Source organism: Channa argus, chromosome 13, assembly GCF_033026475.1.
Source record: "Channa argus isolate prfri chromosome 13, Channa argus male v1.0, whole genome shotgun sequence".
Taxonomy (NCBI): Eukaryota; Metazoa; Chordata; class Actinopteri; order Anabantiformes; family Channidae; genus Channa; species Channa argus.
The window spans coordinates 2927773-2940788 of record NC_090209.1 but is presented as its reverse complement, the minus strand read 5'-3'; the positions used below and the strand labels follow the sequence as shown (position 1 = coordinate 2940788).

Below are 13016 nucleotides of genomic sequence, written 5' to 3'. Positions count from 1 at the left end.
TAAAATCTCAATTTTCAAATTTATTGGGATCACAGCAGCAGCACAACACAGGACCACAGTCAGGACCTTAGGTCATTAATATTCACTACAAATCAATAACAAAATAAATTAACAGAAAACAAAAGTTCACACTGAGCATTCTTGGGTAATAAATAATAAACATGTTAATTATGACACAAAACCAATGTTGTTAAAAAAGGAAAACACCGATTTCAGCTCTTGTTTGAGAAGATAACGGACCATGAAGATCAGTCAGAAGTGGAAATACCTGACTATTAATGCTGTACTTCCATAGTTCAGTGCCTTATAGAGAATGCAACAAATAGTGGAACAATATGGACAAGGACATGGAGTTTTCTGTCACGTATTCCCTTCATTCAACATCTACATTTCTACTCACACACGAATTACTGTAGTTTTACCAATAAATAGCATACGTCTAAGTTATTTTTGTATGCACTGTATGTCCATACAATCATATCCCTTTTATGCAGGAAAAACCAACCCATGGCAGGCAGACAAGCAGCCCCATTTGTGCCTCATATTAGCCTTATGTCAGAGCCTCAGTTTATCTGAAAGATGGTGCCCAGTGATGTTTAGAAAAACCCCAAAAGTGGTTTAGCAAGACATGCTGCTCTTCTGAGACAACGTTTAGAATCCTCAGACTGGATGGGTTAAATTAATTGTTCCATATGACATTTGCAAACACATTTGTCAAGATAAAAAAGTATTTCCTTTCCTGTAGCTACAATATGGAGCCTCTCATAGAGCATAGTGGGAATATTTTTCCAAATGTACTTTGCCTTTATCTTGCATTAAAGCTGTTGTCACCTCACAAATGTTTTTCTCCAAAATGCACATTGAGCATTTATTAGCTGCTAGAAGATGTTGCAATGTCTGACTCTCAGCAAGCTCCTGATCCAAGTGTTGTAGCAACAGTAACGTGTTGAGGATGTAGGTAAAGGACTGGGTGGAGCTTAACTGAGAGGCAAGTGTGGAACGTTTGTGGATTCAAACTGTCACAGTTCACAATGCATGTAACACTAACTACATACAGGGATTTTGGTAGCAGTGATTTGACATTGCTGTGCTGGAGGAGTGTATTCCTGAACTCCTGGGGTGTACTGGTCATACCTGCACACCTGTGATGGTTTAAATTGGTTGGATATTAAAGGCAGCAATGAGCAATGCATTTATTATGTAAAGTTTGACTCCATCTCTCCTGAAGAACACACCATTTGTTTTTATTACTATGTGCTTGGGTAATGTGTGAAAAATCTCCAATTATGCTGCAAACTTAACATTTTTCATCCACTTTATTGGAAGATGACTTTTAAAATCCCTACACAAGTGTGAATTGTTGTTAAAGTTGTTGTTCAAACATTAGCTGGTATTTATCCGTCAGAGAAACTGTAAGTCATCACTGTAAGGCCAAAATAATTTTTGGGGCCACCTGTTTCTCAGCATATGGCTTTCCTGATATAACACACTGTGTCACATCACACAGTGGTTATTAAATCCTTATATGACAACATCCATAATTATACAGTATAATGTGTAACTACAGATGAAGGGGAAGTGGAATGTAAAGAGTGCATGGAAATATATTGCATTAAGACAGAATTCGAGGAACAGAATAAGGAAAAGAATGTGGAGTCAAGATATAAACTACAGATGTTTTACTCTGTCTGGGGTACAGAGATGGCCGGGCCCTTGGGGTCATCGAAGCGGTCCATGGTATGGAGCTGCATAATCATGTGCAGGCCATAGGCAAGTACCAGAACCATAAGAAGACTGGTCATCAGACCCATCCAGATCCCAGGAGAAAAGAAACCAGCACAGTCACTGGCATATGAGAATTCTCGCCCAATCACATTAAAGCCCTGGATCTGTAGAGAGAAACACATTTCACATAACGAATCCAATTTAATAATGTAAAATAAAATTAAAAAAGGATGTGACTCACGGCTAAATATCTTACCAGGCTGCCTGGTACTGCTGTAAGCAAAACACTGATGTATTTCAATAGTTGAAGCTCAAACATTTTTAGAAGTTGTAAGCTTCTGAACTATTGTGGAAGCAGATTTGTACTTTAAGATTTAGTAACTAGAGTATTTTAGCAGCTTGAGAGTTTGGGGCAAACGTACTGTATTGAGTAACATCTCCCACCAAATTCCAAGCTAAAAAATAAGTCAAAATTGTTAACAAACCAATCTGAACCTTAGAATACAAAGATAAAACATGGGTCAGTTAACTTGTTTAGAAAACGCTGGTTCTACAAAAATCTAAAGGTAAAAAAAGAGGATGCAGCAGAGGAGGTGGATAAGTCCTGCAAGAGGTTTTTTCTCCAGTACCTAGTTAGGCCTAATATTTATCTGTTATGTAGATGAAAATCTCTGGCCTGACCAAGAGCAGAAATGCATGACAGAACAAATTAACTTCTGGATTTTAGTATTGGGTCTCTGTGGCTTAGTGGGTAAAGTGGTCGTCCCTGAACCCTCAACCCTTCAACCCTCCACGCGTCAGTGTTCTTGGACACTGAATCCCAAGATGGTTTTGTTGTAAATATTTGTAACTTGTAAGTAGCTTTAGACAAAAGCTTCTGCCAAATTATTGTTTTGCTTTATTTTCATAAAGTAAATGGAAACAATTTTACTCACGCACTCAGTTTAATTTACTACAGTACATTGAAGAATTAATAAATGTATACATGTCTTGTGTCTATACATTGTGTTTATCCTGAAAAGAGGTTGTATACCAGGTGGTGTTCATTTTGTGGCTGACCAGTGTTTTGATATAAATACCTACCTGTTAATAACTGAAAAAAAAACAAAAAAACATGTGCATTTAATCAATTTCTAGACATGTATCAACCATAACACTTTTCAAAATAAAGATCGATTTATTCCACACAGGAAGATGGACTACTATTATTAATAGAAACTGCATATGCCCTCCCTTGTGACTGTCATCTATACCTCAGTGATGAGGAAACTTCTTAAAAAGTCTCATTTTATGTTGAGAATGATCTTAAATTTTGAGATGATTCAGACACATACACACAAAAAAAAAACCTCCCAGTGGATTTTATATTCAGTGATCAAATATAAACCAGCTAATCTTCGCTGTGTTATTTTTCATATTTAACTGAAGGTGTTATAGTAGGTACCTGGATGTCTTCAAATGAGACTTTCCATTGATTAGCTGGATCCTTAGATGAGCGTGGGACAAGCAGGGGCCAACGGAAGCTGGTGACTGACTCACAGCGGTATGAATACTCAGCGGGGGCATAAATGTTTCTGCTGCCATTAAAAATGGCTTTGGTCCCATCATACTCCAGCTCCACAGCGTCAAGTGTGAACCAGCGGCGGGCAGATACCTGGTAGTGGCGTTGGCTCATAGCAAAGCTGAACACACACAAAAATAGAAATATACACATTTTTGAAAGATTCAGGAGGAGATGGTCGCAAGTTGTAAGCTCATAATATTTCTAATTCTGAAAACCGAACTGTAGAACCTGTAAGCATTTTTGAAATTATAAATGTATCTTGTGCTGACTTACATGAGTTTAAAGCTGCTGTGTCCAAGAACATTTGCATAATTAAGAGCCAATCTGCAAAGAAAAAGGAGATTGACTGTAATGCTGACACTGAGAAATTTCAAAACAAAAGTGTGCAGTGGGAAAACCACAGATAATAAATGACTGAATTAAATTTATCAAGCAAACATGCCAGAAATTTACTAAAACTTTGTTCTTCTTTTACTTTTGACTGGTCCCTTTCAGAAGTCGCCACAGCGAATCAGTTGCCTCCATCTAACCCTGTCCTCTGCTTCCTCTTCTCTCAAACCAACTAACTTCATGTCCTCTCTCACTACATCCATAAATCTCCTCTTTGTTCTTCCTCTAGACCTCCTGTCTGGCAGCTCCAACCTCAGCATCCTTCTACTGATATATTCACAGTTTCTCCTCTGAACATGTCCAAACCACCTCAATCTGTCCTCTCTGACTTTATCTCCAACACATCTAACATGAGCTGTCCCTCTGATGTCCTCATTCCTGATCCTGTCCATCCTCGTCTCTCCCAAAGAGAACCTCAACATCTTAAGCTCTGCAACCTCCAGCTCTGCCTCCTGTCTTTTCGTCAGTGCCACTGTCTCTAAGCCGAACAACATCTCTGGTCTCACCACCGTCTTGAACACCTTTCCTTTCATTCTCGCTGATACTCTTATCACACAACACACCTGACACTTTTCTCCACCGGTTCCAACCTGCCTGCACTCGCCTCTTCACCTCTTTTCCACACTCACCGTTGCTCTGAACCGTTGACCCTAAGTACTTAAAGTCCTGCACCTTCTTCACCTCTGCTCCCTGTAACCTCAGTGTTCCCCCTGGGTCCCTCTCATTCACACACATGTATTCTGTCTTACTGCGGCTAAGCTTCATTCCTCTGTTTTCCAGAGCAGACCTCCACCTCTCTAGATTTTCCTCCACCTGCTCCCTGTTCTCACTAAGAATCACAATGTCATCTGCAAACATCATAATCCATGGAGATTCCTGTCTAACCTCATCTGTCAGCCTGTCCATCACCAAAGCAAACAACCCTGCTGAACCCACTGGCAATTTGTGGGAATATATTTCTTGTATGCAATTTAATTTCTGAGGACGTGGCCACTTGACACTCCGTAGCATCATTGTGTGTAGGCATACAGTACATGTATGTCTGAAATTCTTGGTACCTTTACTTAAGAGTGTTCCTATAATTAAAAGGTGAATATACACACATTTTATGTCATTGTTGTGATATACAATGGACGTGATGGTAGACCTAAAGTAATTGCTAATGAATTTCTAAGAATTTACTTAAAAATCAAAAGCTGTGATCTCACTTTGATTTGGTTTTGTCACAACTTGAACCATGGAGTTCTGGTTTGATCCCCTTTCCAAAGGTAGAAGGAGTCAGGTCATGGTCATTCCACTGACCATTGCGAAGAATGCTCACTACCAGCCGTTTTGCCCAAAAGAGGATGCAGATATTTTCATCCTCCTGTGGAGAAGAAACAAACACAACAAGTAGAAATGAAAGGTCAGGTAATTTAAATTTAAGAAGATGAGATGAAATAACCAAACCAGTAACACTTTCTAACTTTCCTACCCTGTAGGACTATTAGCTGCAAGAGGAGGAAAATATTTAAGGCTGCCTAAATATATAGTTTAAAAAAAATAAAAATATACTCATCACCTTTTTTTTTAACAGAAGAAATAATGTCCTCAAGGTAATATTTGTGGCTGTGAAACAGTGTGTGTGGGAGTAAGCCAACATAAATTAAAGTGTGTACGATGCAACGTACGATCAGAGCAATAGTGGCTCACTGATATGTTAGTAATTGTTGGACAACAATGCAGCTCTGTGGTACAGGTTTTGATACCAATGTGTGTTAGATCTTTTCAGTTTTGGTTTTAGTCTTTTAGAGTGATTTATTAAAAAAAATTTAAAATATATCCAGACTTTTTTAAAAACAAAAACAAAAAAACATTAAACATTTTATTTGAATGCATTAACCAAGTCCCTCCACCTTGAACTCGACTGGACTATCAATCCCTGTCTTCTCCTCCTCAATTCTACGCTGCTTCTCCCTTTGTCTCCCCTTTTCCCTGTAGCCTCCTCTGGTCTGCAGGAGAGAGCGGCCTCCACCCAGGTCTGATTCAAGGGAGAGAGATGCTGCTTCCTGTACAGAAACAGGAAGTCACAGACAGTAAATCAATCTGCTACAGAACAATTATATTCACATATCAACACTGTGATACACTGACTAACCCTTGAAGGTTGCAGAGCTGTGTATATAGCTGTGTATGGAACAGACTGGGTCTTCATGATGCTCAAAACCTGACCAATCACACCATCTGAAAAACAATGTGTCATCTAATTGTGACTGCATTACCCAGAAAATCATCACATCACTTTTACAGGCAACAAACTTAAAGAAAACCTTCTGCAGCAATCTGGGCACATTCAGATGTTTAAAATATGATTCACTTTCATACTCAGTATTCACAGTCACAATATCTATTAAAAACCTATCACTGACTTTGGCGATATGTGTTTGGCAACGCTCTTTAGTGCTCTTTTCTTTTTGAGAATATATTGTCAAGGGTCACTGAAACCGGACTACTGTTTTGTAGTGTCCCAAACCTAATCATAAACTTAAATTATAAGTTTTGGGTTTTTCTTTTCTTTGTCGCCTTATATGATTTGATTTAATCGTATTTTATTTAAGAGGTTACCCAAGCTCACCATTTCCACTGAGAATTTCTTTAGCGGACATCAGATCAGCCCTGCAAGAAAGTCAGACGAGACAACAAAATACTGGTGAAAGGGGAAGGAAAGAGGAGTGAAGAAGGAAGGGTCAAGGAAAAATAAACTAACATAAATAAGTAAGAGAATGTCATTTCTAATAGTTAACAAAAACATCCAAATCTATACAACCTTGTCATAAAATTGCAGAATCAAAAATTGTTTCAGGATGAACTTTCAAACTTGCAAAAATGTGTGAACTGCACTGAATATGGCCTAGTGTTGATTACTTTATCTATTTTTCTGGATTCTCAACAACAAATATTAATCCTTCTCTCTGAGTATGTCCAGTGTACACACCCAATGCCATAGGGCAGCCTGAACACCAGCAAGGCTGGTGAGGAGGCATTGAGTCTCAGCTGGCTCAGTGTCTCAGGGTCCATGTACAGAGGTGAGGTTTCCAGTTGGTCTTGCAGCTGGCCAATCACTACATTAGAGGCAGGCCAGGACACAGCAGGTAGCACCAGGGGGGAGGATGAGGACATCAGAGCCCCCTGTCATACAAGAGAGAGTTTACTGACAATGACCAAACTCACAAGAGCAACGTTTTTGAGTTTTACTTTTGCTCTGCCTTATTTCAATGTTCAAGTGAGGAAAAATCTTTACACTATCAAACTGGATAAGCAGATAATAAGAGTATGTAATAATAAAAGTTAAATATAAAGTAGTTCATTGTGATTATTATTATTTTCTTACCTCAAGGTTGGGAAACACACTGTCCTGCTTGTTTCCAAAAGCCCCTCCGTATATGGTGAAGTCCTCTATGCTCATCTTGAGTGGGGACAGAAAATCTTAAATAAGCTAAACAATTCTCCCCAAAGCAGAATCATTAGTAACTGATAACACTTTATTATTATCCTTCATGTAAAACATGTGGGTGTGAGAGTGGGTTTGTCTGATGAATGCACCAAAGGTGGTGTCCATGGATTGAACAGTTTGAATTAATTGCTGCCACACGATTAGACAAGCTGGGACTACAACCGTCTTCTACCGCAGATGACAACAGCCCCTCTCTCCACGTCAGCCATTGCCAACCAACCCAGCATTGTGTTACTGACTCTGTAAGATTAAGTAGGTAGAGAGCTATGTGAAAAAAGATGACTGATGTGATCTGAGTATTAAGTGGTTTTGTCTGATAAAGGGGTATATAAATGTGTATATACTACTGTAAAGTCTTTGTATTTTACTCATGTTTCTCCTGCTTGGGTTATACACCGCAGTTTAGTTTGGTACAGTAAAGTAGGGTTTTTGTTAGAGCTTTTGCGTTATGTTTTTCGCACTGCTCATCTCCAAAGTTAATAAATTGCTACAATTTGCATTTTGGACACTTGCTCTGGCTACTTTTGGTTGGGATTTGGAAGAGTGGGAGAACACATCATGTTATGTCCGGGTTCCCCCTTGACCAGGGCATAGAATGTGTCTGACTAAAAGTGTAAATCACAGACTGACGCTCTGACAAAAATTAATTAATGTGCACAGCCCCCGACTTTTGAATTTTTAGATCAAGTGCTGCATTAAACTCCTTGTAAATGTTTCACATAATCTGTTTGACAAACCAGAGTCAATGTATAGACTTTTGAGTGTTATACAGTTTTTGTATTGATCTGAACTGGTCGTCCATCAAATGTATTCATGACATCATGACCTTGTTTCTTCACTTGGTTTGGTCTGAGTGTAGATCCTGCAGAGCTATTACTGTCCTGAATGGAACAATACAGAAAGCTAATGACAACTATTTTTGGTTTTCTAATCTTTTTATAATTTTAGCAACCATTTCGATTTTCATTTCATTGTTGTATTTCCATTTTCTGTGCAAAATTATATTTCAGTTTGACAAAACTAAAAATATGGGGTTATTTATTGCTGCATTATGTATATGGTACAGATTTCCATTTATTTCACAGTTCCTGTAAATGTTGAATGCCTATATTCTAGTTATGTAACTAAAAGAAAGTATTTATTGTTTGTGTACCTTGTCCTGAAGAAACAGCACTACATTCCGTGGGCCCACATTCAGAGCTTTCTCCAGGTATGAGGCCAACTGCTGCTGCCCAACAATGTGACCCGCTGCAGGAGGGGATTGACTTGGTATCGAGATCCTGGAGGTGATTTAAAGCAAAGTGGAAGGATGTATTCAGCTCATATTCGTGAGTAAAAGAAGTCATACAATAATGCAAAAATACTTCATTACACTCATTCAAAATCTTATTTCAGTTTCAATCCAAGATCTTATCAGCAAAATGTCCTGAAACTCACAAAACTAAGCTCATAAATATAAAACTAACAAAAGTAAAAGTCTGTGTTATTACAACTGTTATTTACTGTATAAACATTCAAGAAGCATTTAAAATAACTTTATTTGTGTTGGACAATTGAATAGATGTCCCTCGGATGTCCTCATTCCAGATCCTGTCCATCCTCCTCACTCCCAAAGAGAACCTCAACATCTTAAGCTCTGCTACCTCCAGCTCTGCCTCCTGTCTTTTCTTCAGTTCCACTGTCTCTAAGCCGAACAACATCTCTGGTCTCACCACCGTCTTGAACACCTTTCCTTTCATTCTCGCTGATTCTCTTTTATCACACAACACACCTGACACTTTTCTCCACCTGTTCCAACCTGCCTGCACTCGCCTCTTCACCTCTTTTCCACACTCACCGTTGCTCTGAACCGTTGACCCTAAGTACTTAAAGTCCTGCACCTTCTTCACCTCTGCTCCCTGTAACCTCACTGTTCCACCTGGGTCCCTCTCATTCACACACATGTATTCTGTCTTGCTGCGGCTAAGCTTCATTCCTCTGTTTTCCAGAGCAGACCTCCACCTCTCTAGATTTTCCTCCACCTGCTCCCTGTTCTCACTAAGAATCACAATGTCATCAGCAAACATCATAATCCATGGAGATTTTTGTCTAACATCATCTGTCAGTCTGTCCATCACCAGAGCAAACAAGAAGGGGCTCAGAGCTGATCCTTGATGCAGACCCACCTCCACCTTGAACTCCTCTGTCACACCTACACCCCACCTCACCACGGTCTTACAGATCTCATACATGTCCTGGACCACTCTAACATACTTCTCTGCCCCTTCAGATGTCCTGATACAATACCACAGCCCAATACCATTTTCCTTGTTCTTAAAAATTGGCACCAGTACACTTCTCCTCCAGTCCTCAGCATCCTCTCACTCTCCAAGATATTCTTAAACAAACTAGTCAGTAACTCTACTGCCACCTCTCCTAGACACTTCCATACCTCCACAGGTTTGTCATCAGGACCAACTGCCTTTTCACTCTTCACCCTCTTCAATGTCCTCCTCACTTCACTCCTACTAATCTTTACTACTTCCTGCTCCACACCAGTCACCTCTTCTACTCTTCGTTCCCTTTCATTTTCCTCATTCATCAACTCTTCAAAGTTCTCCTTCCATCTTCCCATCACACTCCTGGCACCTGTCAATACATTTCCATCCTTATCTTTAATCACACTAACCTGCTGCACATCCTTTCCATCTCTATCTCTTTGTCTCGCCAACCTGTACAAATCCACCTCTCCCTCTTTAGTGTCCAACCTAACATACAAGTCCTCATATGCTCTTTGTTTGGCCTTTGCCACCTCTATCTTCACCTTACGCTGCATCTCCCCGTACTCCTGTCCACTCTCTTCAGTCCTCTCAGTGTCCCACTTCTTCTTAGCTAACCTCTTTCTCTGTATACATTCCTGAACTTCCTCGTTCCACCACCAAGTCTCCTTGTCCACTTTCCTCTTTCCAGATGACACACCGAGTACCCTCCTACCTGTCTCCCTGATCACATTAGCTGTAGTGGTCCAGTCATCTGGAAGCACCTCATGACCACCCAGAGTCTGTCTCAGCTCCTCCCTGAAAACTACACAACATTCTTCGCTTTTCAACTTCCACCACTTCATCCTCTGCTCTGCCTTAGTCATCTTCATCTTCCTCAACACCAGAGTCATTTTACACACCACCATTGATGATTACAAGATCAACACAAGATGTAGTCCACTTAAGTGCTTCTACCTCCGCTCTTATACGTCACCCTATGTTCCTGCCTCTTCTGGAAGAAAGTGTTCACTACAGCCATTTCCATCCTCTTTGCAAAGTCTACCACTATCTGTCCTTCTGTGTTCCTGTCCTGAACACAAAACCTGCCCGTCACATTCTCATCACCTCTGTTCCCTTCACCTACATGTCCATTGAAATCTGCACCAATCACCACTCTCTCCCCTTTTGGGATGCTCGGAATCACTTCATCTAACTCACTCCAGAATTTCTCCTTCTCATATCCTACCTGCGGGGGTAACAACATTAAACATCACACCTTGAATTACCACCTTCAGACTCATCAACCTGTCTAATATTCTATTAACCTCTAGAACATTCCTCACAAACTCCTCTTTCAGTATAACTCCTACTCCATATCTCTTCCTATCTGACCCATGGTAAAACCACTTGAACCCTGCTCCTAAGCTTCTAGCCTTGCTACCTTTCCACCTGGTCTTCTGGACACACAGTATATCCACCTTCCTTCTCTGCATTACGTCAACCGACTCTCTAGCCTTCCCCGTCGTAGTCCCAACATTCAAAGTCTCTACTATCAGTCCTACACTCTTGCCTTTCCTCCTCTCTCTCTGTCTATGAACACACCTTCCCCCTACCCTTCTTTGACCAACAGTAGCCCAATTTCCAATGGCATACTGTAGGTCAACTGCACCAGTGTTGGTGGTTGTTAACCCGGGACCCAACCAATCCGGTATGGAAGTCAGATTCGGTGTGGAAGTCACGATTCACATGTTTAATTTGGCCCGTTTTTGACATTTGAACCCACTGCATTTATCCAGACTTGGGACTGGCACAAGAACACACTGGCTTGTGTCCCCTAGTGCTTGCACTGCCCCCATTTTAGTTGCATTATAGTATCCAAAGAGCTCCATTTTGGTCTCATCATACCAGGCTATGTTCTCTCAGTATTTCACAGACTTGTCCAAATGTTGTGCAGCAAAAAACACAAACTTCAACACGCTCTTTCTTCAGTAATGGAGACTTGCGTGGCGCGAGTCATGATAGGTCATGATGGTTGAGTGCAATAACTTATTGTTTTCTTGGACCTGTAAATTCCAGGTCTTTTCTGAAGCTCTCCACAAGTGGCCCTTAGCTCTTGGACAACTCCTCTGATAAATATTTTAACTTCTCTCCCAGAAATCTTGGGAGGAGCAATTGATCGTGGCTGGTTTATGGTGAAATTATATTCTTTCCACTTCTGGATTCTGGCCCCAAAAGGCCTCGATTGAACATTCAGAAGTTTAGAAATCCTTCTGTAACCAATGCCATCAGTTTCATCACGTTTTGCAACAATAAGGTTGCAAAGGTCTTGAGAGACACAATATGAGATGTTTCTTGTGTGACACCTTGGTAATAAGACAACCTTTTATAAGCCATCCGTTGGCATTGATATAAATTTGATATAATGATATAAATTTGCACTGACAAGCGGCAGGATTGCTTTCTAATTACTGACTGATTTCAGCTAGTGTGTTAGCTTTCCATTCCTTTTTGCACCTCCCTTTCTTCAAGAGTTCAATACTTTTCCCGTCATTTCACATTATTACACGTAACTTAATTTCTGGATATCTATAGTTTTCTTAGCATGTGTAGCTTGCATGAGTAGTTATCAACATCTGGTTAACATTTCAAGTCCTTAATAGCACCTTAAAACAGTTAACTTATTGCAACTGAGCATCCAAGAGAAGCTGAGACTTCAAGAAATAAAGGGGGGGGTGAATAATTGGGACATAAAAAAGTAAGAATAAACAGTTTTGTTAAATTATACTTTATCATATTAATATAACATTGCCTATATCTGGGGTTAATACAACAGTCAACATCACATTTTGTTTTTATCCGTTTGCATTCTAGGTTTATTAGAATCCATGTCTGTAATATTTGAAGCAACCAATATATCAACACGTTTAATGAATGTAATAAAAAATGCATTTCAGTTGATTAATATTTAGATGTTATGTGCCTTGAAACAAAATATTTAGCCAAAAAAACATAAGCAAAATGTTTTTTAAAAAAATGGGGGGGGGGGGGGGGGACATCACAAGTAGACTGTTGTTTATGTAAATAAAATAAAATATTAAACACCAATGACACTGCGTATGTTTCAGACGTGTTGAAGAACGTTAAACGGCGTGTGGTCAGGTGCAATGTTATTACCAGGCATTCAACAGAATTAGCGTTAATTGGATACATTAAATACAGGACATTTTAGTTTAACTTAGACAGTAACAAAGTGCTTACATCACCGTAAGGTTTTAATACTAAACTAGCAGAGTTGTATTAAAGCGAGCTAAGCTACAGTCACCGCTAGCTGACACAGCTAACGGTGATCTGCTTGGTAAAAGGGAGTAAGAGCATCAACCCCATTTCATGCCTGCTACCGACACTGTTTGCAGAAAAAGCTATAATGTCAATACTGCTCACCCTTCGCTTGTCCACAAGATAAGCGGAACCTGTTCGTCGCATGTTCCCCCGTTTGATATGGTTAATAAACCGAGCAGAACGGCCAACACTGCAGAGATGCTGCAGAGTCTCTGTCCCTCTGTCACCGCCATCTTCATTCTGGCTAAGTGACGTGACGTCGTGT

The 13016-nt window shown here is 40.0% G+C and overlaps 1 protein-coding gene across 1 annotated transcript; it reads right to left on the bottom strand.

Moving 5' to 3' along the window:
* On the bottom strand, window positions 1-13013 carry atp6ap1a (ATPase H+ transporting accessory protein 1a). Its single transcript, XM_067527999.1, has 11 exons — window positions 12854-13013; window positions 8326-8452; window positions 7050-7124; window positions 6654-6847; window positions 6294-6334; window positions 5817-5902; window positions 5575-5727; window positions 4888-5045; window positions 3563-3613; window positions 3170-3407; window positions 1-1889 (listed from the first exon to the last, which is right to left on the bottom strand). The coding sequence occupies exons 1-11, from the start codon at window positions 12988-12990 to the stop codon at window positions 1680-1682; spliced, it is 1470 nt and encodes a 489-aa protein (XP_067384100.1). The 5' UTR covers window positions 12991-13013; the 3' UTR covers window positions 1-1679.
* Window positions 13014-13016: the final 3 nt, after the last annotated feature.

Bases quoted from the DNA above. Each gene is read 5' to 3' on its own strand.
- atp6ap1a (XM_067527999.1), bottom strand. From the start codon at position 12,990: ATGAAGATGGCGGTGACAGAGGGACAGAGACTCTGCAGCATCTCTGCA. The intron at 6,848-7,049 runs GTAAGAAAATAA...CTTGTATGACAG, and splicing joins GTGTGTTTCCCAACCTTGAG to GGGGCTCTGATGTCCTCATC. The intron at 5,728-5,816 runs GTTAGTCAGTGT...GTTTCTGTACAG, and splicing joins CAGCTCTGCAACCTTCAAGG to GAAGCAGCATCTCTCTCCCT.